Source organism: Macaca thibetana, chromosome 20 (assembly GCF_024542745.1).
Source record: "Macaca thibetana thibetana isolate TM-01 chromosome 20, ASM2454274v1, whole genome shotgun sequence".
Classification (NCBI taxonomy): Eukaryota; Metazoa; Chordata; class Mammalia; order Primates; family Cercopithecidae; genus Macaca; species Macaca thibetana.
Window position 1 is genome coordinate 72,383,855 of NC_065597.1, and position 25,847 is coordinate 72,409,701.

A 25,847-nucleotide genomic window follows, 5' to 3' on the forward strand; every position below is an offset into this window, starting at 1 on the left:
GGCTAAGGCGTCTGAAACCGGCCTACTTCGTCGCCAGAGAAACTGCTGCCGGCCCCGGAGGTGGGGAAGGGTTAACGCTACCGAGTCTCCAGACCCGCGGAAGCCTAGAGGGCCTTGAACCGGCTCACCGCGTGGCTGTCGCCGTCTGGTGTCCCCAGTGGGGGAGGCGTCGCACTGCCACGTCTGTTCTGTGTGGCTGTCGGGGCCCGGGAGCCTCGCCGGGTAAGGGTCGCCGCCCAGCTGCGCGCGCCGCGTCCTCGGGCTTCCCGCGGCCCGGCCGGCAGTGCTCGAGCTGTTGCTGGGCTCGTCGCAGCCTCCTCGACGTAGAGGCATTTTGTCCGGGTCGGGCCACTGGCTAGCTCAGAAACAACGGCCCCCCGAGGGTTTTGTACCGTTTTCTAGGTCTCGTGACGCATTCCCCACAACTATTTTTTCTTGTGAGGTAGGTTTGAACCTGTGAAATAGGTACTTTTTCTACCTCTCCTTGACAGAGAAACGAAGACCTAATGACTTGCTCAGGGTCACATAGCTCAGCAGTGGCGGCGGCTAATCGGAAATAGCTCTCCTGTTGTGATATCTTCTGCGTTTTCCACTCCAGTATTCTTCCCAGGAAAATGGGAACCTTGTTTTCATCTCGTATCTCATGCAGCGCCTAACATAGTCACCTGGATAAGATAAGCATTCCACACATATTTACTGAATCATAGTTATAAGAATCTAAGTGTTTTGGGTGTTCGGTGATCTCTGAATTAATCAGTTTTTGTAATGTCAGTCTGTACCAGTTGAGGGATTATTTAGTAAGTCCAGTATGAGTGGTTTCCGAATTACCAGTTTTTGTAACGTCAGCCTATAGCAGTCAAGGGACTATTAAGTCAGCTATGCGTAGCCAGTGTTACAGAGCTGAGTAAGACGTCTTTGTCCTTGACTGGGCGCGGTGGCTCAAACCTGTAATCCCAGCACTTTGGGAGGCCGAAGCGGGTGGATCACGAGGTCAGGAGATGGAGACCATCCTGGCTAACATGGTGAAACCCCGTCTCTACTAAAAATACAAAAAACTAGCCGGGCGTGGTGGCGGGCGCCTGTAGTCCCAGCTACTCGGAGGCTGAGGCAGGAGAATGGCGTGAACCCGGGAGGCAGAGGTTGTAGTGAGCCGAGATCGCGCCACTGTACCCCAGCCTGGGCGACACAGCGAGACTCCTTCTCAAAAAAAAAAAAAGACGTCTTTGTCCTTAAGCAGTCTATTGAAAGGACTGAGGCAATGTCATGAATATCAGTAACACAAAGTAAGAATAGGACATAAACTGAATTCTGTGAGAACTCCGAGAAAATCAAAGTTGATTTGGGGTTGGGGAAATTATAAAAGACCTTTTGTCCACAGGGATTTTGTCCACAGCAGGGTATGGAGACACATTCCAGGCAGAGGGAAGGGTGGGAGTAAAGGCTTTAAAAGCTGGAAACTATTAGCGTGTGAGATCTTAAGTACGTTTTTACTGAGTTGGGCTGCATTTAGAGGAAGAGTTTTAAAAGTTAGAAAACGAGTTTATGTAGAACTTATACTGGAGTCCTTTGAGTGGGAATGAAAAGAATGCATTTAAGAAAGTAAATCCTGAGGGGCCGGGCGCGGTGGCTCAAGCCTGTAATCCCTGCACTTTGGGAGGCTGAGACGGGCGGATCACAAGGTCAGGAGATCGAGACCATCCTGGCTAACATGGTGAAACCCCGTCTCTACTAAAAAATACAAAAAAAAACTAGCTGGGCGCAGTGGCGGGCGCCTGTAGTTCCGGCTACTCGGGAGGCTGAGGCAGGAGAATGGCGTAAACCCGGGAGGCGGAGCTTGCAGTGAGCTGAGATCTGGCCACTGCACTCCAGCGTGGCCAACAGAGCGAGACTCCGTATCAAAAAAAAAAAAAAGAAAAAAGAAAGTAAATCCTGGAGCACCATTTGAGCGTTTTTGACCGAGCTTCTTTCTAGGGCAGTTCATCTAAGGTAAGTTTAAGGTGAGAATGAAAATGAGAGGCCATTGCCAGGTCATTATGCTATTTTTGCTTTTGGATAGGATGGGATGTAACTCATCTTAGGCATAGATCTTGATCCTTTTTAAGTGAGAGAGAAAGATAAACAGAGATTTAATAATGAGCGTCTGCCTAAGTCACTTGAATATGTGTCTAAGTAGGTTCATTTCCTTAATATCTCAGCCAGGTTGGGACTTCATTTCTTCAGAAGTAAGTATTGTTCTCAGTCTATCAGAACCAGTGGACAGTAACTCCCTCAGCATTAAGATTCTTATCACTTGGCCCAATGCTGAATATATAATTAGCATTTATTAAGTTGAATAAGTGAAGTTCTGCTAGCAGTGCTAAGCAGTGCCCTTGGATATCATTGACAGGCCTGATTCATAATATAGTTAGGAAGTTGGTTAAAGGGAGAAGAAAATGGAAAAGGGATTCATGGGAAAAAGAGGCATGCAAGGCACAAATTGTGAATAGTGAATGAGGGCCACTGATGATTTTCATTATGTGAGGTTTGCTGCCATAGTGGCTTATCCTTTGAAGCCCACAAATGTTTCTCGAGCCTTTCCTTTTGGTTTCATTCACCTCCCCTTGCTTGGGCACTGTTTTAGAGATGATGACCATAGCTGGCGCAGTGGCTCACACCTGTAATCCCAGCTCTTTGGGAGGCCTGTGTGGGTGGATCACTTGAGGTCAGGAGTTCGAGCCCAGCCTGACCAGCATGGCAAAACCTTGTCTCTACTAAAAATACAAAAATTAGCGGGGCATGGCGGTGCGTGCCTGTAATCCCAGCTACTTGGGAGGCTGAGGCATGAGAATGGCTTTAACCCTGAAGGCAGAGGTTGCAGTGAGCTGAGATTGCGCCACTGCACTCCAGCCTGGGCGACAGAGCCAGACACCATCTCAAAAAAAAAAAAAAAAAAAAAAAAAAAAAAGAGACGACGGTGCAGCTGAGAAGCATTGAAAGCAAATACATTAATTCTGAGACACCCACACAACTGCCATAGTGAACTGAATATTTTTGCTAGGTGACTGGCTGGAGTTAATGCTATTGGTTAGCAGATACTTTATTTTTCCATTTACAAGTGAAAGAAATAAACCAAGATTTATCTCTGAGTTACCACTTACTAATTGCCTTATAGTTGCCTCATTTAGAAAGTTGCTTGATCTTAGCCTGCCATTGGCTCCACACCCTAATTACTACCATATTCTCTTGTAATCTTCTCCATGCTCCATCACTCATAGTTGGCATTTCTTGCAATGAATGTTAGAGGAAAACCAGTAGTCTGACTCTTCTGGGTTATTAGATGAGAGACTTAAGAGATTTCTTTGGGCTAGGCGTGGTGGCTCACGCTTGGGAGGCTGAGGCGGGCGGATCACCAGTTCAGGAGTTCGAGACCAGCCTGGCCAACATAGTGAAACCCTGTCTTTACCAAAAAAATACAAAAAGTAGCCGGGTGTGGTGGCACACACCTGTAGTCCCAGCTACTCAGGAAGCTGAGGCAGGAGAATTGTTTGAAACCAGGAGGCGGAGGTTGCAGTGAGCTGAGACAGTGGCATCGCACTCCAGCCTGGGTGACAGAGCAAGACTCTGCCTCAGAAAAGAGAGAGAGAGAGAGAGACTTCTATGTAGTTGGGGAATGAATGGGCCAGTCAGATTCTGCCCTAAATAAGAGGAAGAATAACTGAGATACCAGCCATTTCCCTTATTTCTCTGACATACTTTTCTTTCTTCATAGCACCTGGAATGGATAAAAGTGGCAGTTTTTGTTTCTTCCCATGAGGTTGTGTATCTGGAATGAGAACCAGGAAATTAATCTAGACTAAGACATTTCTAAGGACCTGGAATGGCTTTGGGGAGCACCAGGAGGACCCGAAAAGAGTATTTGAGGGCTAGAGGGACAGAAGAGTTTGCCAGCAGGATTTATGAGAAACAATTGATCAGAAACAGCAGCAGAGAAACCTTTTAGATTTCTTCTGTGGAAAAGTTGAGTCTTGGTTCAAATTAAGTAAAATAAACACTGAAGAGAAATCAAACTCTCAAATATGAAAAGCATGTTACTTACAATGTAAATTTAGGAAAGCAAATGAAAGGACAGATCTTTAAAATGTTTTAACTATGGTGAAATATTTGTAAAACTTTTGGGCTCATCTCTAAGAATTACTGTGATTCTGAAACTTGTTCTCAGAGAACAGTTTCAGTGAAAAATAGCACTTGAGAATACATCAGATGTTCCAAGAAAGAAGACCTGAGAATGGTAAAGTGCCACTAACGAATTATTTACATACTTATATATTACCTTGGCAAACACAAGAGACACTCAAGTTAAAGCACGGTGCTTGAGAATACTATATTGAATGCAGTAAAAGTTGGATTTCTTTCATACGTACAACAAAAACTACTTACTTTCTTCTTCACTTCAAGATTCGGTACAACTGTTCCTAAATTCCAACTCTCCATACATCCCGATGTCAGGGTCCTTGTAGCCCTTATCCAGATAAATGAACTGCTGCCCAGTGAGCGCTATATACAAAGCAATATGAGCGCCATTCTCTTTTCGGGCAGTGAGGTAAAATCAGGTCTTTTTGGAGGGGGAGAAGCCACATTGCATCTCTGCTACACACAAGATTACTCTGTCATTGCCTTTGGGTCTTTCACACTCCCTTCTTCTCAAGCATCGGTTTTTATTGAAACTTATTCCACCTGGGTCCTTTCTTGTGAGCACATCTTGCTCAGTCCCTCCTCTCTTGATATTGTCCCTTTTCCTGTATTGAGTTAGGGAAAGTATGCAGGTATCCTTGTCATTCCTGACCGAGGCTGTTATATCTGTCAAAAGAGAAGAAGTAGGTGGCATTCCGAAAAATGATGACTCATGGCTTGCAGGAGCAAGAGCCAGACAGGACTTTGGAACTGGGAGCTTTCGGAGTACGTAAGACCTCCACCTCTAGACTAACTCTTCAGCCATGGTTATCCCCTTCAGTCCATTATCCTCCAATACAATGCCCATGCCTTCTGGGGCTTTGAGCTGTTTTGTTTTAAAAATGTGGGGGGTTTTTTTGCCAGTTCATTAAGGCTTTTCCCTTTGTTTTTTCCTGTTGGTTGTTCAGAGTTAAATTCAGTATGAATAAGAGAGGGAAATATACAACACTGAATCTGGAGGAGAAAATGAAGGTTCTAAGTAGAATTGAAGCTGGACGATCACTTAAAAGTGTAATGGATGAATTTGGAATCAGTAAGTCAACATTTTATGACATTAAAAAAAATAAGAAGTTAATTCTAGACTTTGTACTAAAGCAGGACATGCCATTAGTAGGGGCTGAGAAGAGAAAGAGGACAACCGGAGCCAAATATGGTGATGTAGATGATGCGGTCTACATGTGGTACCAACAGAAACGCTCAGCTGGTGTTCCGGTAAGAGGCGTGGAGCTTCAGGCTGCTGCAGAGAGATTCGCACAATGTTTTGGGCGAACAGATTTCAAAGCTAGCACTGGTTGGCTTTTTAGATTTCGAAATCGGCATGCAATTGGGAACCGAAAAGGATGTGGCGAACAAGTCCTAAGTTCAGTTTCTGAAAATGTTGAACCATTTCGACAAAAACTGTCCATGATAATCAAAGAGGAGAAGCTGTGTCTAGCTCAGCTATACAGTGGGGATGAAACAGACCTCTTTTGGAAGTCAATGCCAGAAAATTCTCAGGCAAGTAGGAAGGATATCTGCCTACCAGGGAAGAAAATAAACAAAGAAAGGTTGTCTGCCCTTTTATGTGCAAATGCAGATGGAACTCATAAATTAAAGTCAATCATTATTGGAAAATCAAAACTGCCCAAAAGTGTGAAAGAGGACACAAGTACATTGCCTGTGATATATAAACCCAGTAAAGATGTTTGGTTCACCAGAGAATTGTTTTCAGAATGGTTTTTTCAAAACTTTGTTCCTGAGGTCCGACATTTTCAACTTAATGTCCTAAGATTTCATGAAGAGGACATCAGGGCGTTGTTACTTCTGGACAGTTGCCCAGCTCATCCTTCCTCTGAATCACTAACCAGTGAGGATGGTCGAATAAAATGTATGTTCTTTCCCCATAACACTTCAACCTTGATTCAGCCAATGAATCAAGGTGTGATCTTGAGTTGCAAACGACTGTATAGATGGAAGCAACTTGAAGAGAGTCTTGTAATATTTGAAGAAAGTGATGATGAGCAAGAGAAAGGAGATAAAGGAGTTTCCAAAATTAAAATGTACAATATAAAAAGTGCAATTTTTAACTGGGCAAAAAGTTGGGATGAAGTAAAACAAATAACCATAGCAAATGCATGGGAAAATCTTCTTTACAAAAAGGAACCTGAATATGATTTTCAAGGCTTAGAAGATGGGGATTATAGAGAAATTCTTGAAAAATGTGGGGAGTTGGAAACTAAGTTGGATGATAATAGGGTGTGGTTAAATGGAGATGAAGAAAAGGGTTGTCTCCTAAAAACCAAAGGTGGAATAACAAAGGAAGTTGTTCAAAAAGGAGGAGAAACTGAGAAGCAGACTGCTGAATTTAAATTATCTGCTGTAAGAGAGAATTTGGACTACCTTCTTGACTTTGTTGATGCCACACCTGAGTTTCAGAGATTCCACTTCACACTGAAAGAGATGCAACAAGAAATAGTCAAGAAACAGTTCCAGAGTAAAATCTGTTCTAGAACTGGTAGCTTTTTGAAACCTAGGCCTCATAATATTAAGGACTCCTTCAGTGGGCCTTCAACTTCTGGTTCTAATCATTAGATTTTGTGTTTAAAGATTTCTGCCATTATTATATGATGTAGGCCTGCTGTGAATTGTCATGTTTTAGCAACTGACATTATTTTGTATATCAGTGCCCATTTATATAATGGTTATAAAATTTACAATTTGAAAATAACACATTTGTGTTTCTTTAAATTTATTTAAATAAATTTATGTTTCATAAATTCATTTTTTTTAATTCTACATAAGGATCTGAATAATGAAGTATTGTCCCAGATTATCTAAGGTGGAATACCTTTGAGAAAAGCATTAGTTTGTAATCATAGCCTACGACAAGGAAACTGTGCTGACTAGTTCTAGTTAGCTTTAAGATAAGGATAGGTTAGGTTTTCAATTTAATGATAAAACACACTGCTTTCTTAACTCTGTTACTACCTATTTAGTGTTTGTTTTCCTCTTACTGTGAAAGTAGCATGCTGATTATAGGGATATATAAAAAAGATCAAAAGCACTCAATTCTGTTGACTAACGATATCCTCAACACTTTGGTGTATACCATATATTTTTTAAATAGGCAGATTACATTGTAAATAAAACCCTACCTCTTACTGTCTTAACATATTTTATGGTTTGTTAATAAGTTAGCATTTATTGAGTATATAGGATTGTATATATATGTTAGTCTTCATAATAATGCCTTCCCTTTTCAAATACATAAGGAAACAGATTTAGAGAGATTAAGTAACAAAGGTCACATAAACTAGTAAATAGCAGAGATGAGACTTAAATTCTATTTAATGCCAAATCTCAGGCTTTTAACCATCATTCATGCTGCACTATTTCTTAGAGTTTCCCTTAGATCATTAAAATCTCTTAACCTCACAATGGATGGTTTTTTAATACCCCAACAGGGGATGTAACATCAGTTGAACTACCAGGTCAAAGAATGAAGTTTTGAAAAAACTTCCGATACACACTGTTAAATTGCTTTCACATTCCCGCCATTATTTTGAAAGTACTTCTCCCTATGCACCAATCCCAACATTGAATATTGTTATGCTGTTAGTTTTTGCTAATTTTGTAACCAAAAGAAGGGTATCTTTATGGCTGTTCCCTATTTAGTATAATATAAGGTGTCAGGTGAGTTGATATTTGCAAATAATAAGCTTGCTTTGGATAATTAGTTATTGGCTTTCAGTGTTTCCTTTCTCATATATTCAAGAATCTGTTTCCGAGATGCATATTCTATTACACTGGTGAATACTAGGCAATTATAGTATAAAATTAGTGACTAAATACAGTACTACTGGTGTCTACTCTTGCTCTAGTACCTTGCCGTTTTCATTACTGGTTAATGTGAATTTTTCTTTTTTTTCTTTTTTCTTTTTTTTTTAAGATGGAGTCTCACTCTGTCGCTTAAGCTGGAGTGCAGTGCACGATCTCAGCTCACTGCAACCCCCGCCTCCCGGGTGCAAGCAATGCTCCTGTCTCAGCCTCCTGAGTAGCTGGGATTACAGGCATGCGCCAACACACCCGACTAATTTTTGTATTTTTAGTAGAGATGCGGTTTCACCATGTTGGTCAGGTTGGTCTTGAACGCCTGACCTCGTGATCCGCCTGCCTCACCCTCCCAAAGTGCTGGGATTACAGGTGTGAGCCACCGCGCCCAGCCTGTGAATTTTAATAAAAAGCAAATGCCCACTTTCCATGTTTGAAAATATACAAGCTATTTTTACTATCCTGAGTCACCTTCAGCATAAAATTTATTCAAGCCTCCTCCAGACACCAACTCCCTCTGGGAATTTATTCATAACTTAAGTAAAATTGGGAAGAATTTACATTCCTTTTTTCTCCTTTCAAATTGTAAGTGCAGTTTTCATTTAATGGAGTTCTCATATTTTTTATTGTTCCTAGGTAGGTTTGTTGTTGCTGTAAGTGGGATCCTTTTTTATTAGTAGTGATTGCTGATATTTTCACCTTATAAATTCAGTAGTTATCTCTTTTTTGTCTTATTACCCAGAACTTGTAGACAAAGTGTATCCACATTGCCACTGGGCATCCTTTTTACATTCAGTTTTGGCTTGATTTGTGCTTCCCTGGCTTATTCAGTCTGCAGCTTGGTGGAAGGTGGGAGACCTTTCACATGAAGCAGCTTGACTTTTTTTTTTTCTCAGATTAGTCCATAATGACCGCACGCTGGGGTTGGGTGCGGGCGAGGGCAGTAATTACTCTTTGCTTGTTGTTTTGCCTCTTTTGAAAGACCTTACAAGCCTGGGACAGGATGGATTGTGGAAGTGGAGGGGAATGGCAGATGAGGACTCTGGGCAGTTCTCTAGTTCCTTTTAGTTTGGGTCTTTGCATCAAACATCATTCTTTTTAGTGATAATAAATTCCTAGAGTGACCGAAAGTCACCCCAGTTTTTTTTTTTTTTTTTTTTTTTTTTTTTTTTTTTTTTGAGACGGAGTCTCGCTCTGTCGCCCAGGCTGGAGTGCAGTGGCACGATCTCGGCTCACTGCAAGCTCCGCCTCCCGGGTTCACGCCATTCTCCTGCCTCAGCCTCCCGAGTAGCTGGGACTACAGGCGCCCACAACCGCGCCCGGCTAATTTTTTGTATTTTTAGTAGAGACGGGGTTTCACCGTGGTCTCGATCTCCTGACCTTGTGATCCGCCCGCCTCGGCCTCCCAAAGTGCTGGGATTACAGGCGTGAGCCACCGCGCCCGGCCCCCAGTTTTCAAAAGTACTCATTGATTCTGGAAACTTCCTGTTAACTGTTTCATGTCACTAGACAATAAGCATGTTGTTGGAGATTCAGCTCTGAATAACCAAGAAAATGAATGAGAACAAACCACCATGGCATGTGTAAGGGCGGGAGCCAAAGTGAACATAGGAAGGGGCTTTGAGACTTGGATAGCAGGGGAGGTGTCTGAGAGGACAGTGCATGACTTTTGAGATGGGCTTTAAATTTGTGACGCAGGGGCTCAGTCTCTGCGATGTCCCAGGCAAGCTGAAAGGTCCCTGGACCGTTGCCTTGGGGGCCTCTGGCGGAGAAGAGCAGGAAAGAGGTCAAGGCCAGGGTCTTTGGGGGACATCCTACGATTTTAGACGGGTCTCGGCCCACGTAGTCTTGACCGCTACACTTCCTGGATCTCTCGTCTCTACTCTTCCTCCTCACTCCCCTGCCCTGGTCCAGGCCCCGTTGACCCTCTGCCTCGACTCTGCCTCTTCAGTTGCCCTGCCTGCCTTTTCTGTCCCCTCTCCATTCTTTCCGACCCTGTACCAGAAGAGAGCGAACTCAAACAAAAAGAGAAGCCTCGGGCTTTAGACGCTTCGTGGGCCTCCCACTGTTTAAAGAGAGGCCCAGCCCCTAGGGCGGCCCCGCGCTTTCCCGGCACCCGCTCGCACGCACCCCGGCTCGGCTCTCCCATCGCCTTGCTCGGCCCTCCGCGCCTCCCGCTAGACCGCGAGGGTCGACGGGAGTTTTAGAGGTTGCAGGTGCGCCACCGCCTCGAGTCTAGGAGAGGAAACCCCTGCGGCTGTGCGTGCGGCCCGGAACCACCGTACACCACCCGGGCGGGAACGCGGGAAGGAAGGGGAGGGGCGTGATCGTGGCCCCAGGGGTTTGGGCACAGGTCCCAGGACGGCCGCGTAAGTAGGACCGGCCAGAGGGAAGGGAAAGGCTGGGACCGGGCGCAGGGCGGCCTTCGCCTCTAGGGGCACAGCCGAAGCTGAGGGGAGCGGCAGCCCCGAGGCCTGGGACGGCGGTTGGAGGAGGCTCGTGGGCCCGGCCGCGTGTGATCCGATGCGGAGCAGGAGTCGTCTGCTTTGCCCAAGCCTGAAAAGGGAGTCTCTGGTTCTGCAAATCACTCCTGGGGACTGGAACTTCTCCGAGAAGCCCAGGCACTCACCCTTGTACCGTGTGCTGGGGCTGGACTCCTCCCGAAAAGCCCAGCAGAGCCGAGAACTCCCTCAAGGGCAGCAGCACCTCAGGAGTAGGGAACTGGCCCCCCTGGACGTAATGGAGGGCAAGCAATTTCCTCATGATGTCCAAAAGCATAGCCTGGACTTGAGAACGATACTCCTTAATGTTTTTCTTTCCCATTCTCGCTGCCTGGAGAAATATTACTCTCCTTGGAGCAGGTTGGGGATGCTTGAGAGCCACCAGATTTCTGACGGAATCTTTTGAGACATTTAAGGTGTCTCTGCAGCTAATTGAGAACAGTAACATTAACTGGAAGATCAGAATTTTTTTTGTGATCTGAGTCGTTTTTCCTCAACCATTTTGTCCTTAACCTAGATCATCCCAGTGCCTCTTCACTGCACCACTCAATCAAGGTTTAGCTGCTCTTACTAAAAAGTGTATGATGGGAAGGAAATATTAACTGCCCTTTCAAGAACAGAAGTCAATTTTTAATTGGGAATGCTCGCAAGCTAGACTGAAGAGTAAAAGAAAATACTTCAAATAAATAAATGCATTTTGCTTGAATTCATCTAGCTATTCCTGAGTTCCTGACCCCCAAAATTAAGTCTCCTAGTGCTAAGAAATTTGCTAGTTGGTTTTCCTGTAACACACATTAAGACACTTTACAATACTTAGTTGTTTCAAATGCATGTGAAACATTTACAAAAATTACAAGTTGTAAAGCAGTGCTGACTTTGCACATTCCTAAATTGTATCAGTTAATGTAATGAATCTACAGTAAACTCTTCTTTAAAAAGTGCTGAGTCTAGGCCGGGAGGGCGCGGTGGCTCACGCCTGTAATCCCAGCACTTTGGGAGGCTGGATCACGAGGGCAGGAGATCAAGACCATCCTGGCTAACATGGTGAAACCCCGTGTCTACTAAAAATACAAAAACTTAGCCGGGTGTGGTGCCAGGCGCCTGTAGTCCCAGCTACTTGGGAGGCTGAGGCAGGAGAATGGCGTGAACCCGGGAGGCGAAGCTTGAGGTGAGCAGAGAGTGCGCCACTGCACCCGAGCCTGGGAGACAGAGCAAGACTCCATCTCAAACAAAACAAAAAGTGGAGTCTAAGCCCTCAAATTTCAGATTACGGTGCCGAGACCCAAAAGTTCTTTCATTACAGCAATCAAAACTTTTAAAGTGACTTCTGATGGGTTTTTCTGAAAAATTCAGTGCTTTTAAAACACTTGCTTCCAGTCTGTGTCCCACCTCTGGCTTTGTCAGTATTGCTCCCCAACCTGACCCTGCCAGGCCTTTTCACACTGCTTAGATGTGGCACTGCTTCTCACCCACCAGCCTTCCTGCTGGTTTCATGTGCTACCTTTGCTAAGGATGTGTGGCTGCTGCTTAGGGTCACTCCACATCTCCCAAGACCCCTTTGTACCCATTTGGACTTAGGGGCTAGAGGTCCTTATTGTCCCAGGGCTAGTCTCCCTTTGACATAAGTGCCACTCAAACTCGGTTTTGGCTTCTTTTACAAGACCCCTAGTGGGTAAAGTATTAATGTAAAAAAGTATGTATGAAAAAGCACTAACTTGGACATCTCTTGCAGTGACCTAGTTCTCACACTGCTATGAAGATACAGAGACTGCATAATTTATAAACAAGAGGTTTAATTGATTCAGTTCTGTGTGGCTGGGGAGGCCTTAAGAAACTTACAATCATGGTGGAAGGCAAAGGGGAAGCAAACACGCAAGTGAAGGGGGAACTGCCACACTTTTAAAATCATCAGCTCTCGGGAGAATTCAGTATCACGAGAATAGCATGGGGGAAAACCGTCCCCATGATCCAAGCACTTCCCACCAGGTCCCTCCCTTGACACGTGGGGATAACAATTAGAGATGAGATTTGGGTGGGGACACAGAGTCAAACGGTATTAGACTTCATGGGGGCCTGCAGTAAGGGAATCAGACCTGCTCTCTGAAAGATGAGTACAAGGGAAGGAGATGTCATCAGTCCCTGAAATTGCTGCCAGTGTGGTCTTAGTGACCTCAGTCAGTGTTAGGTGCTTAGAAGGAAATCTTTTGGATCATCTGTCGACGTTTGGCACAAATACTTCCTTACATGCCAGGCATGGTGCTGCTTTATGTAGTTATTTTCTGTGATGTCATCTCATTAAAACAAGCCAAGAACAGCTACGCATGTGAAGTTTGCTGGAAGGGGAACTAGACTGAAGATTGAGTGAAGGGTTCCACTGGAACGCCTTTTTAGGGCAAATACCTGAGAGTCATTTTCTAGCTTCAAGCTGTAGTGTTCCAAGTATGAGCAGCATCAGTTGGAGCACATCATAAGATCTGTGTGGGTAATGTTACCGAGGGAGAGTAGATGGAAGGGGCGCTTTCCAGTCTGTCCACATAAACTGCCATCTTAACCAGAGTGCTTTGTAGGAACACCAGCTTTACATTCCACCCAGTTCATGGCATCAGCAGCCTGGCTGACCCTGCACTGCTCCACTGGAGTGTGTTCCTGCTCCCACCACTGTTGATCCTACACTGATCTCTCTAATCCTAAGCCTCCACTTCCCTGCCCTCAACCCCCACACCACCACTGCCCTCCTCTGTGAACAAGGTGATTAAGAGGAAGTTACAGAAATGAGAAATAGTGAGATATTTAAAAACTGGCTCAGACAACCAAAGAAATACTAAACTAAGGCAGGGCTGAGAGGAGGAGCAACGGAGCACTGTTTCCATGACTTCAAGTTGCTATATCCATCAACCTATTGCCAAAGGACTGTTTCTTCATCTTTTTCACCCAAAGAACAGCTGGATACCTTCCTCCAGGGCCATATCCTGAGGTGTTTTCCTGGCATCTGATTTCCTGCTCTTAGTATACTCCCCCATTTCCCACAGATACACACTACTAGAATTGCTATTTCTGATATGCCATTCTAAAATGTAATGCTAGTAATCCCAGCACTTTGAGAGGCCAAGATGGGAAGAGCGCTTGAACTCAGGAACTCAAGACCAGCCTGGGCAAACAGTGAGACCCCGTCTCTACCAAAAAATAAATATAACGTTTTCCCTTAATAATTGTGCCATCCCCTGTATCTTCCCACCATTAATAATCAATAACTCAATTATACTGGGACCATCTTAGCTTCTACCCTGGAAACCAGTTGCAAGACCAAAATATCCTGTCCTCCAAGAGTCAGATCTTCCTCAGCTACTGAACAAGAATGGAAACATTCTAAACAAAGAATTGGAAACATTTTTACTGCTATAGACTGCAGAAGGAATGAATACTTTCTAGAGACCCTATGACAGCATCACCCCAGCAGCCATTTGGCTTGATCCTTTGTTACCACATGGCAGTCCCAGCCTGAAGGCTGCCAGGCCCTCACCTGCCTCTCCCTGTCTGCTGCCTTGTCAGAATCTTCCTGACCAACCCAGTAAGTCTATGAGAAAGCAGGGCCTCTGACCAAGGCAGACGGGAGACAGATCAACACTCGGGGTTCTAGACAGCAACTTTCAATGAAGACTCACACACATGTATGTTTCCTGAAGATATTTATTCCTATCCAAACATTTTCAACAGGGAAAGACACAATCCCTAATTTCCCCCCTAGGATCCACATTTTCAATTTTCCAGGGAATCTCTTTTCTAGAACACTCTTGTTCCTCTGGAGTCAGGAACACGACTCCAGAGCTGTTTATTTTTCTCACACAGGTGGGGAATCGCATTCTCCACAAAGGGTTATCAGACAACCACTTCCTCTGCCAATTCCTGGGCTGACCTGCAAATTCCACCTTATTATTGCCCTTAGTCCTCTGGTTCCTTTTTGTCTGAGGTCACATTTACATATGTGATCTGCCAATGGGCACTCCTGTTAGGCCGTCATAGGGCACTTGGTGGCTTGATCTGGACTGCCCATGGCTTCCCAACTGGGGCCTTCAGGACAGGTGCAACTCACAACCAGTCTCTTGTTGACCTTCAGCTGATTTCCCAGGGCACTTGGCCCCTCTTCTTTGGTCTCAGGGGCCCCAGAAGCCCAAATGCTCCTGCTGAATGTCCCAAATGAGGAAGAAGTATCAAAATCATCACATGGATTCCCAAAGTTGTTAAGGTAAACGGGACAATCAGGTGCCTAAATCACACCTTGGCTAAAAAGACCAAGAGGGTAGGAGCACCCTGGGGCAGGGTGGACTTAACAGAGAATTCCACCCTGAGGTAACCTCAGAGACTTGCTATCCTTTCTCATGCAGACGGAACTCCTTTTCAGTTTTATGCCAATCCTCTGCTGCCTCTGCACTTCCCTCTCAATGAGCCCCAATTACCTGAAGAATGCAGAGGTCATTTGGTTGGCTGGGCAGGGAATACTAGCTCTTGCCAACAGGCTCCTCTGAATATGCCACCTCACCTGGGGCAAAGAGAAACCCCACTGTTACTAACCCGTGTGAGTTCTCTGATGACTCATAAGACGGGAACTCCGAGAGAAGCTTTCTCCACATTCAGAACATTTATAGGGTCTCTCTCCTGTATGCGTTCTCAGGTGGCGAATCCGATTGGAGCTGTGTGAAAAACTGTCTCCACACTCATGACAGGTATAGGGTTTTTCTCCTGTGTGGATTCTCTGGTGCCTGATTAAGTTGGATCTATGAGAGAAGTTTTCCCCACAAAGGGTACATTTATACGGTTTCTCTCCTGTGTGTGTTCTCTGATGTCTGGTGAGGTGCATGCCCTGCCGGAAGCTTTTCCCACAAGTCAAACATTCAAAGAGCTTCTTCTCCGCCTTGTGGGCTCCATGGTTTGTAAGAAAGGGGGTGCTATCACTCACGGCTTCCCCACACTCAGAGAAGGGGTAAAGTCTCTCTCTCTCATGAGTTCTTTCGTGAATGACAAGGTGTGAACTCCGAGAGAAACTTTTCCCACACTCGGGACACTTATAAGGTCGCTCTCCGGTGTGAATTCTCTGGTGCCGAAGGAGGTTGGAACTGTGAGCAAAGATCTCCCCACACTCAGGGCACTTGTAGGGCTTCTCCCCTGTGTGTGTTCTCTGGTGCCTGTGGAGGTTGGAGTTGCAGGAGAAACATTTTCCACAAATGTTGCACTGATAGGGCTTCTCGCCCGTGTGGGTGCGCTGGTGGCGAGTCAGATGGGTGTTCTGACTGAAGCATTTCCCACATTCAAGGCACTTGTGGGCCTCCTCTCCCAGGTGTGCTCTGTGTAGTGACAGGAAACGTGGGTTCCCACCAAAGATTTCACTGCAGTCCACACCCATACACAGTCTTTCAGCTGCATGTATTCTCTGGTGCCTAATTAGGTTTGAGTTGTTAGAGAAATTTTTGCCACACAAGGGACATAAATGGAGTTTCTTCGGCTGCAGTTCCTTCGGTTGCCCCAGTTCTCTGCCACTTGAGGCTCCTGCCAAGGCCTGCTCCATTCCACCCTCTGGGGGAGGCGCCCAATCCCCTTGCTGCCGGTCACGAGGTCTTCCCAGCTCAGGACTCCAGGGCACCTCTCCTCTGGCCTGGTCAGGAAGCAGCACCTGAGGGTGGGTGTTCTCAGAGGACACAGACGGAACACCTTCTTCCAGGTTCTCAAATTTCTCTTCTCCTGGTAGAAAGAGAGACACCAAACCCGTATATTATTTCTATGCTGGAGAAAAGAAAATCCCACCTGTCTGCTGCTGCCTGTTAGGTCAGCCGCCCAGAAGGGCTGCTTCTACCTCAGTCTCCCATCCTCTCCTAAAGGTAAAACACTCTGGAGAAGCATCAGAATAAAGGGTGGGGCCACTGATCAAGGAATCAGAGCCAAGACCAGTCTTACAATTTTCCTTTCCAGCTGAGCCTCTCGCTTCTGCCCCTCAGGAATGGGTGGGATGGAGCAGGGCTGAGACTAGGGTGGGACAAGTGAGCTCAAGAGTAAGAGCCTCCTTGAACTCTGCACCCTGGGTTCCTCACTTGCCTCACTGGGATGGAGAATGGCAGGGGGAAAGGACATAATGTACCTCTCTGGCAGCTGTGGTGGGCTGGCCCTGCACCCAAATCCTCAAATGCCTCACTCTGCTGGGCATGGTGGCTCACGCTTGTAATCCCAGCACTTTGGGAGGCTGAGGCGGGTGGATCACCTGAGGTCAGGAGTTGGAGACCAGCCTGACCAACATGGAGAAACCCCAACTCTACTAAAAATACAAAAAATTAGCAGGGCGTGGTGGTGCATGCCTGTAATCCCAGCTACTTGGGAGGGTGAGGCAGGAGAATCGCTTGAACCCGGGAAGCGGAGGCTGTGGTGAGCGAAGATCGCTCCACTGCACTCCAGCCTGGGCAACAAAAATGAAACTCCATCTCAAAGCAAAACAAAACAAAATCATGCCTCACTCTTAACTGCGAGAACCTTGCTGCTTCTGGGCAGGCCACTCGTCTTCATTCCTTACCTGGAGCTGCGCCTCTGGGGCTCAGGCCTTCCTTGCAGCTCTGGACACTGGGATCCCATAGCTTTCCTCCTTGTCCCACCTGGGTGCCTGGGACCTCCTGACTGGGAATGTGAGACTCTGTTCACAATGAAAGAAACAGATTTCTGTATTGCCACTTTCCTCTACCAGGGTAGGGAAACAAAGATAGTCTTGTTCCCTGCCCTTAGTGGATAGATACAGAATGCTCCATAAATCTGACAGCAGTTACTTGGAATATACACAAACTGACCCCAGTGGATACCTCTAGAGATAGAAATTAGGGGAGGGAGACAATTTTTATTGAGACAGAGTCTCACTCTGTCGCCCAAGCAGGAGTGCAGTGGCATCATCTCAGCTCACTGCAACCTCTGCCTCCGAGGTTCAAGAAATTCTTCTGCCTCAGCCTCCCAAGTAGCTGGGATTACAGGCATGCACCACCACACACGGCTAATTTTTGGATTTTTAGTAGAGACGGAGTTTCACCATGTTGGCCAGGCTGGTCTCCAACTCCTGACTTCAAGTGATCTGCCTGCCTCGGCCTCCCAAAATGCTGAGATTACAGGTGTGAGCCACCAAGCCCAGCCAAATTTTTTTTTTTTTTTTTTTTTTTTTTTTTGAGACGGAGTCTCGCTCTGTCACCCAGGCTGGAGTGCAGTGCCACGATCTTGGCTCACTGCAAGCTCTGCCTTCTGGGATCACACCATTCTCCTGCCTCAGCCTCCCGACTAGCTGGGACTACAGGCGCCTGCCATCACGCCCAGCTAATTTTTTGTATTTTTAGTAGAGACAGGGTTTCACCATGTTAGCCAGGATGGTCTCGATCTCCTGACCTCGTGATCCGCCTACCTCGGTCTCCCAAAGTGCTGGGATTACAGGCGTGAGCCACCGCGCCCAGCTGGAATATTTTTTTGCAATGAGAATGTACACTACTGTAAATAAAACAACTATAAAATGAACATGGTCAGTTCCTTGAATAATCCATTTAATATCATAAAAGAACCTTGTCTCTACATATAAATACAAAATAGAACTAATTTGACTAGGCAACTCCAGGGAAAGAAAATATAACATAATAGACAATCAGAAAAGGACCCAGGGCTCTAAGAGGACCATGAGATTAAAACTCACAAGTGCCATTTCTGTGCTGTGCCAAAAAGAAAAACAAAAACCTCCACCTCCAGCAAACATGGACTCCAACAGAAGTTTAATTCCAACAAGCTGTAATGTGATCTTTTGCTATTTAGCAATCTCTCACTAAAAGGGCCATGTTCAACTTTGGACATCACAGCCATGAAAAGTAATATGGAAACTGGTACAGTGGCACACAGGCTGAGCCAGGAAGATTGCTTGAGCCCAGAAGTTCGAGAGGAGCCTGGGCAACAGAGTGAGACTCATCACTCAAAAAAAAAAAAAAAGAAAAAAAGAAAATAAAAGGCCGGGTGCGGTGGCTCACGCCTATAATCCCAGCACTTTGGGAGGCCGAGGTGGGTGGATCACCTGAGATCAGGAGTTCAAGACCAGCCTGACCAACATGGAGAAACCGTCTCTACTAAAAATACAAAAAATTAGCCAGGCATGGTGGCGCATGCCTGTAATCCCAGCTACTTGGGAGGCTGAGGCAGGAGAATCACTTGAACCTGGGAGGCAGAGGTTATGGTGAGCCGAGACTGCGTTTGCAGAATTAGTGTCAACAAATGTATAATCATGATACTTTTTAGGCAAACCTGATATATGGAAACAATGTGCAGTGTGTCTTTTTTGTTTGTTTTGAAACAGAGTCTCACTCTCACCTAGGCTGAGGTGCAGTGGCATCATCATAGTTCACTGCAGTCTTGACCTACCGGGCTCAGGTGATTTTCCCCTCAGCCTCCTGAGTAACTGGGACTACAAAAGTACACACCACCACACCAGGATACCTTTTTTTTTTTTTTTTAAAGATACAGGGTCTCCCTACATTGCCCAGGCTGGTCTTGAACTCCTGGGATCAAGCACTCCTTCCATCTCAGCCTCCCTAAGTGCTGGGATTACAGGCGCCACCATGCCCAGCCTGCAGTGAGTCTTTCTACTGGTGTGTTTCAACATAGGTATAATCATAATGTATACACAGTCTTAAGACTTCCCCCAACTTTTCATTAAAAGAATTTCTCATACATACAGGAAAGTTGAGGGAATTGTATAATACATACCAGCATATCCTCCACCTAAATCCAACCATATGTCAGTGTGTCATATTCCGCAGGCATAATTTTAAAACTCTGAGTAACAGTACAAGACATAGGTGCATCCTAATTTATGATTTAGAGCTATACATTGTTTCCAAATTTCCACAAGACCCTCCCCGCTTTCTGAATTTTTATGGTCTGTGAGAGATGATAGGCTGGAATGCTGATCCCACTACCCCTGAAATTTTTGTCTTTGGGGATGAGCCCAGAAACAGTAATGGAGCACAGGAAACACTGGCAAGCTCAGAAGAATAAGCATCTCAAAATTGCAAGGAATTAACCATTTAGAGCCCCCCCAGCATCCTGGGACACTGCATGTGTGTGACGCTGGCAGGTTGTCACTGCACTGGATTTGCTCTGCCCTGGGAAGTCCATATGGCTCAGACTCGCCTTAGGCTCTGGCAGCTGGGATTCCAGTCCAGTGCTGCCTGTGCCAACTGTGCCACTTGGCAGATACATGACTCTCATACAGAGAACTTTAGACAAAGGGAAGTCTCCTGTGGAGGCTTCTTGGCAAAACTCAGAGTCTGTGTCCAGGAGGTGAATGAATAAGGGGCAGAACCCTGGTCAGAAATGGCGCAGTCATCATCCCTGGAAAAGAAGTCCTTACCCAGTGAGTCCACATTCTCATAACTCTCCTGCACCGTGTCCCTGGAGAGGGCCCTCTTACTAGGATCCTGATGCCCCCACTCCTCCTGGGAGATGTACATTGCCACGTCCTCTAAGCTCTCAGGCAACTGAAACAGCACAAGATCTCCTTTAGCCCCTGATGCACCAAGAACAATTCAAGCAGAATCATGGGTTAAAGGGGCAAAATCCAGGGATGCCAAGCACACGTCATGGGGAAGAAGGGTGTCAGGTCTACAAGTGAGGTGTGAAAGAGACAAAAGCAGTGGGGGAGACACTGTGGTAAGGGAGAAAGGACCTTCCACGTGGAGAACCCCCCACCCCCAACACTCAGCAGAGGAAGGGTGCTGGGGGAAGACAATGGAAACTTCCACATCACCTGGGGCCCAGTCATCTCCTTGTCTTCCATGTTCCCTTCAGGAGGAAAAAGAGAAAGCCAGGGAGCAGATAATGCTGAAGGTGACAGAAATTATAATGAGAATGGCATTCCTAACTCTTGGCAACCCAAGGATTATTAAAACACAGTATCCATTCCCCAACACCCAGTCTCTGCTTTTGGGGATGACACTAAACTGCCCAAAGGCCTAATAAACTGATATCCAAAATGACAGGGTTAGAGGGAAGGAATACCAAGAGTAGCACTCCAAACCCCTCACCATTCAAGTGGTTCTAAATCGCCTCTGTTCTACATAAAAAAGGGCTCCACTGAGACTCCCTTCCCTTCCCCCAGCCCCAGGAGAACCCACACCACCAACTGCAGGTCTTTCATTCCACGTGTGAACCTTAACTACAGCAATTCCTTCTCCTTCGACATCCTGCTTGTGTCGGGGGCAACCCCCAAGCCCCTCCTCCCTCCCACCTGCCCAGATAACTGTGCCTCACCCCTCTCCTTTACAGCCTGGGGGTCCCTTTGGGGGCTGGGGCCTAGCAGCTCCTGCAGCCTGGGGCCAGGGCTTCGCTCAGTCTCCATTGGCTCCAGCTTGAAGCTCGGTGACTCTCGTGCTGTTTCCAGAGGCAAAGGCTCCTCCAAAAGCACTTCTGTTCCCCGCCCATGGTTTGTGACCTGGGAACCAACCCACATCACTCATCATCACAACAGGGCCCAAAGGGAAGGGAAATTAGTATAGGATACTGAGAGCAAGCCTTCAACAGAGAACCTCAGGCCATCCCTTAGGGCCCAGGCAACAGAAAAATGGTTTACACTAAAGGCTTTTTTGATCCCCTGTGCAGCGCGAGGGGTTAGGGAAAGGGCCCACTCCCAGAGCACACCTTCCCCACACAGCTCTTAAGATACACCTCACTCCCTTTTGCTCTCCCCACCTTTCCTAGGTACTTCTTTCCTCACTATAGGATAAGCTAAATTGGGGTAGCCCTGGGGGCCAATGACCTCAGGGCCTCGGTGCCAAATTATCTTTCAAAGTTCACAATTAACGGAGGCCCAGCTTTGCAGAAGACCAGACCGTAGACCCTAATATAACAACAGCTAACAAGTACTAAGCACTCATTATAAGCTAGCAGTGTTATCACGACTTTACACGCTGCTCTTCCTGTAAGCCCTATAAAGTATGTTAATATTCTCATTTTACGAGTAGGAAAACAGGCCGAAAGACATCAAGTAACTTGGCAAAGTAACAAAGCTAGTACTAGCAGATTGAGAATTTGAATGCTGGCGATCTAACTCCACGGCTAACACTAACTGTTCCAGGGACACTGCCTCGCGTGGAAACAGGGCACTCTTCACTGCTTTCTGTTCATTTGGGGAAAATATGGAGGACGAGTGTTCTTCCCCATGTAAGGTCTACTCAGGGCAATTTACTTGAATTCGACCGGGGGGGCAATGTCCCAGTCCTCGGGGCTAAACAAACCACAGATAAAACAGCTCGCTCTCTCTCTCACCTGTTGTCTCAGTCTCCCAAGCTCTCTCTGCATATCCTCCACAAGGGTCACCGCTTCTTCGCCGCTCTCCGGATGCAGCTCCTGCACCCTGCTCTGGATCTCCTGGGGCAGGATGGTCAGGAACTGCTCCAGCACCAGCAGCTCCAAGATCTGCTCTTTCGTGCGCATCTCAGGCCGAAGCCACCCATGGCAAAGCTCTTGGAGCCGGCTGAGGGCTTCGCGAGGACCAGCTGCCTCTTGGAAGCGGAACCGTCTGAAGCGCAAGTGGGAGGCCTCGGGGCTCGGCCCTGGGTCAGGCGGGGGCAGCTCCTGGCTCCAGGCGCAGTCCTCCTCCAGCTTCACTATCAGGAGCCCTTCCCGTTCCTGGGGGCTTGGGCCCGACGCCATCGTCGGGTCTCCAGAGCGCCTTAGCCCGAAACCAGCCGTGCCCGCCTACGAAGGCGCCCTGAACCCGTGTAAGGATAGACGGCGCCGGCTGCAGCCCAGGGCCGGAGGCTCCCAGTCCACGCCAAGGAGCCCCGCTCCAGCCCAGGCGCGGACGGCTCCGGCGCCTAGGCCTCAGTAGGTCCCAGGCGCCGCCACGCCGGCCCCGTAGCCCGTCCGTGCCAGGACTTCCCCGAGACAGGAACCGAGCGCCGCGCTTCTCACCCTACAGGATACCCACGCAGGACCCAGACCTCCGCTCCCACGCCGGAAGTCTCAGCGCGGGAGTTAGGCGTCCACAAGCCCACGGCGCCTGCTCGTGACCAACTTCCGGGTCACGTTTTGCGAACTACAGCGCCCATTGGGTCAGGGTTCGCCACACACTCACCACCTACCAATGAGAAGGGAAGATTTGCCTGCGGGGGCGGGACGAGCGAGGGACCAATTGGAGACGAGAAGCGGGGCCACGGGGCGCGTCCTGAGATTCTGGGAGTGGCTGGGGCAGGGCCGCTGGATCCAAACGAAGAAAACAAGCCCGAGGCGGTTGTGACTGGCGGGCAACCTGGGTTAGAATTACTCCGGAGGGCTTGCGAAAACGCAGATCCCAGGGCCACGCGCTCTCCAGTGCGTCCGTGTCGGGGCGAGGCCTGGAAATCTGAATTGTTAATAAGCTTCCCCCGATGAATCCTTCCCCAAGCCAGGCCCCACCCGCTTCGGGTACTCTGGGCTGGCTGAAGATGGTCCCACTCGCCCCTGCGGCGGCCTCGGCATCTCGGAGAGGCTAGGGAGGTAGCCGCCCGCCCAGTTAGTGGCGCCGCGTGGCCTGCGGCGCGGGGCCTGCTGGGAGATGCAGTCCGCGGCGCGGCCTCGCGACTGCGCGAGCGCCCTGGGGGAGGGCCCAAGAGCCGGGCGATTCTGAAACCCCGAGTCCCTCGGAGACCCCCTGCTGTGCTTTGGACTCTCTTCTGCGGCTGGACATCCCAGAGGAGCGCTTGGGGCCGGGTTCGCGGTACCTGCTTCCGATTTTAGATCGGATTTTAAACCTGCCCGAGACGTGCGGCGCCTGCAGTGCATTCTCCAAGTTTCAGTTTCTTGCCCAGCCCAGCAAGGGCGGGATCTGCCTCCAGCTCCGCCGTGGACTTTGATAGTTGGGGGTGAGTGACAGGAGGGCCGCAGGGCCGATTCCCTATTGGGCGCGGTTGTGAGCTTTGTGTCGGTGAGCGGGGCTGCCCAGTTGTGAGGCGGCCCAGGTCCTCCGGGCCGTGAGATCCGCAAATGGAAGCGTCCTGGGATTGAATCTGACTACCCGTTACCGTGTGTTTAGCGCTTATATGCAGATCCATCCTGAAAACACGTTTGTATGAAGCAGATGCTATTACCAGCCCCTTCCAACAGGTGGTGGCACTGAGATAAGTCATTTGCCTGGGGTCACACAGCTAGTCTGTCACCAAAGGTGAGGTTACCATGATAGTAGAGGGTAATATGGGATTGAAGAGGTCGGTTTGGGATGACTAGGTGAAAACAGTACTGATATTTTATCTTATTTTATTTATTTATTTTTTTTTTCCGAGACGGAGTTTTGCTCTTGTTGCCCAGGCTGGAGTTCAATGGTGCAGTCTCAGCTGACTGCAACCTCCCCCTTCCCGGGTTCAAGCGATTCTCCTGCCTCAGCCTCCTAAGTAGCCGGGATTACAGGTGTCCGCCACTACGCCCGGCTAATTTTTGTAATTTTAGTAGAGACGGGGTTTCACCATGTTGGCCAGGCTGGTCTTGAATTCCTGACCTCGAGTGATTTGCCCGCCTCAGCCTCCCACTGTGCTGGGGTTACAGGTGTGAACCACCACGCCCGGCCTTTTTTTTCTTATTATATTCCAGGGAAGATGACAGATCCGCAGGCTGTCGTGGCAAATGCAGAGCCAGTGACCCCATAGCACTCAAGGTCCAGTTTGGAAAATCTTGTTTGCTCCCTAGGACCATTCTGATGGTTTTAGGCATTCCTGTTTTTTTGTTTTTGAGATAGGGTCTTGCTCTGTCGCCCAGGCTGAAGTGCAGTGGCACGATCATTAGACATTCCTATTTCAAGAGACATAAATTCTAGACTGAAGCCTCAAAACCACTTTTTTCTGACATTTACTATGTAATCTCAGGCAAATTATGTAATCTCACCAAACCTCAGTTTCCTCATCTATTTTGAGGGAATACTATACGCACCTCACCTCATATCACTGGGTTAGGAAGAAATAAGCTGAGCTACACAGGATGCTTAGAACAGTACCTGGAGTCTCGCCCTGTCACCCAGGCTGGAGTGCAGTGGCAGGATCTCAGCTCACTACAACCTCCGCCTCTTGGGTTCAAGTGATTCTCCTGCCTCAGCCTCCTGAGTAGCTGGGATTATAGGCACCACACCCCCACACCGGCTAATTTTTGTATTTTTAGTAGAGACAGGGTTTTGCCATGTTGGCCAGGCTGGTCTCGAACTCTTGACCTCAGGTGATCCACCCGCCTCAGCCTCCCAAAGCACTGGACTTAGGGTTTTCTTTTACCTGTACCACATGCTCTTTGATCCTATTCCTAGCTTTGAAATCTGATCATAAAAAAATAGCAAATTTAAATGGCATTTCATTTGAAATGCATTTTATTTTTATTAATATGAAATATATTACCTTTCTTCATGAAAAGGTATATGATGCATTTTACTCCACTTATATTTTGATTAAATGTTCTGGAGTTTAAATTTTCCTTTGGATTAACGTTAACCAAACTGTCTTACTAATATTGTTTGATAATGTTAGTATTTAGACGTATTCCTCTATTTGCATATTAGATCACTGTTTACCAACCTATTTTTGTTTTGTTTTGAGACGGAGTTTTGCTCTTGTTGCCCAGGCTGGAGTGCAATGGCACGGATCTCGGCTCACCACAACCTCCACCTCCCAGGTTCAAGCGAATCTCCTGCCTTAGCCTCCCTAGTAGCTGGGATTATAGGCATGTGCCACCATGCCCGGCTAATTTTGTATTTTTAGTAGAGACAGGGTTTCTCCATGTTGGTCAGGCTGGTCTCGAACTCGCGACCTCAGGTGATCCGCCCACCTCGGCCTCCCAAAGTGCTGGGATTACAGGCATAAGCCACCATGCCCGGCGTTTTTTGTTTTGCTTTTTTTTCAGACGAGTAAACTGTCAGAGATGAGGAGGGAGAGGAAAGAACTTGGAAAGAGGGTACAACCCAAACTTTTGTCAGGGAAGGCATGGCAGGACACGTGGGAGACCACACTGGGGAACATTTTACTAATTTTCTGGATTGATGGAAACACTGTTAGATATTTGTTTTGGTTAATATCAAGACAATCTAATTCTAGGCTTCAACTAAAACAAATGTGTAAAGATTGTTTTTGCTGGTTGCCAACCAAACCAGTTTTGTTTTTTTTTTTTTGAGATGGAGTCTCACTCTGTCGCCCAGCCGGATCTCAGCTCACTGCAAGCTCTGCCTCCCGGGTTTACGCCATTCTCCTGCCTCAGCCTCCTGAGTAGCTGGGACTATAGGTGCCTGCCACCTCGCCTGGCTAGTTTTTTTGTATTTTTTAGTAGAGA

The 25,847-nt window shown here is 47.3% G+C and overlaps 2 protein-coding genes across 9 annotated transcripts; one reads left to right on the plus strand and one right to left on the minus strand.

Moving 5' to 3' along the window:
• The first annotated feature begins 26 nt into the window (after nucleotides 1–26).
• Nucleotides 27–6,916, plus strand: TIGD7 (tigger transposable element derived 7). 5 transcript variants are annotated; one of them, XM_050774343.1, is made up of 2 exons: nucleotides 27–222; nucleotides 3,749–6,916. In XM_050774343.1, the coding sequence occupies exon 2, from the start codon at nucleotides 5,131–5,133 to the stop codon at nucleotides 6,778–6,780; it is 1,650 nt and encodes a 549-aa protein (XP_050630300.1). In that variant the 5' UTR covers nucleotides 27–222; nucleotides 3,749–5,130; the 3' UTR covers nucleotides 6,781–6,916. The 5 variants fall into 5 exon arrangements, with proteins under 5 accessions (XP_050630300.1, XP_050630303.1, XP_050630302.1 ...); XM_050774346.1 differs by having other exon boundaries at nucleotides 95–222; nucleotides 5,118–6,916; XM_050774345.1 differs by lacking the exon at nucleotides 27–222 and adding an exon at nucleotides 231–1,986.
• Nucleotides 6,917–14,189: 7,273 nt separating this feature from the next.
• On the minus strand, nucleotides 14,190–22,983 carry ZNF263 (zinc finger protein 263). 4 transcript variants are annotated; one of them, XM_050774280.1, is made up of 6 exons: nucleotides 21,837–22,982; nucleotides 20,823–21,003; nucleotides 20,320–20,393; nucleotides 19,924–20,050; nucleotides 17,074–17,190; nucleotides 14,190–16,253 (listed from the first exon to the last, which is right to left on the minus strand). In XM_050774280.1, exons 1-6 carry the CDS (start codon nucleotides 22,221–22,223, stop codon nucleotides 15,085–15,087), a joined length of 2,055 nt encoding a protein of 684 aa, XP_050630237.1. In that variant the 5' UTR covers nucleotides 22,224–22,982; the 3' UTR covers nucleotides 14,190–15,084. The 4 variants fall into 4 exon arrangements, with proteins under 4 accessions (XP_050630237.1, XP_050630238.1, XP_050630239.1 ...); XM_050774281.1 differs by having other exon boundaries at nucleotides 20,320–20,354; nucleotides 21,837–22,981; XM_050774282.1 differs by lacking the exon at nucleotides 17,074–17,190 and having other exon boundaries at nucleotides 21,837–22,983.
• Nucleotides 22,984–25,847: the final 2,864 nt, after the last annotated feature.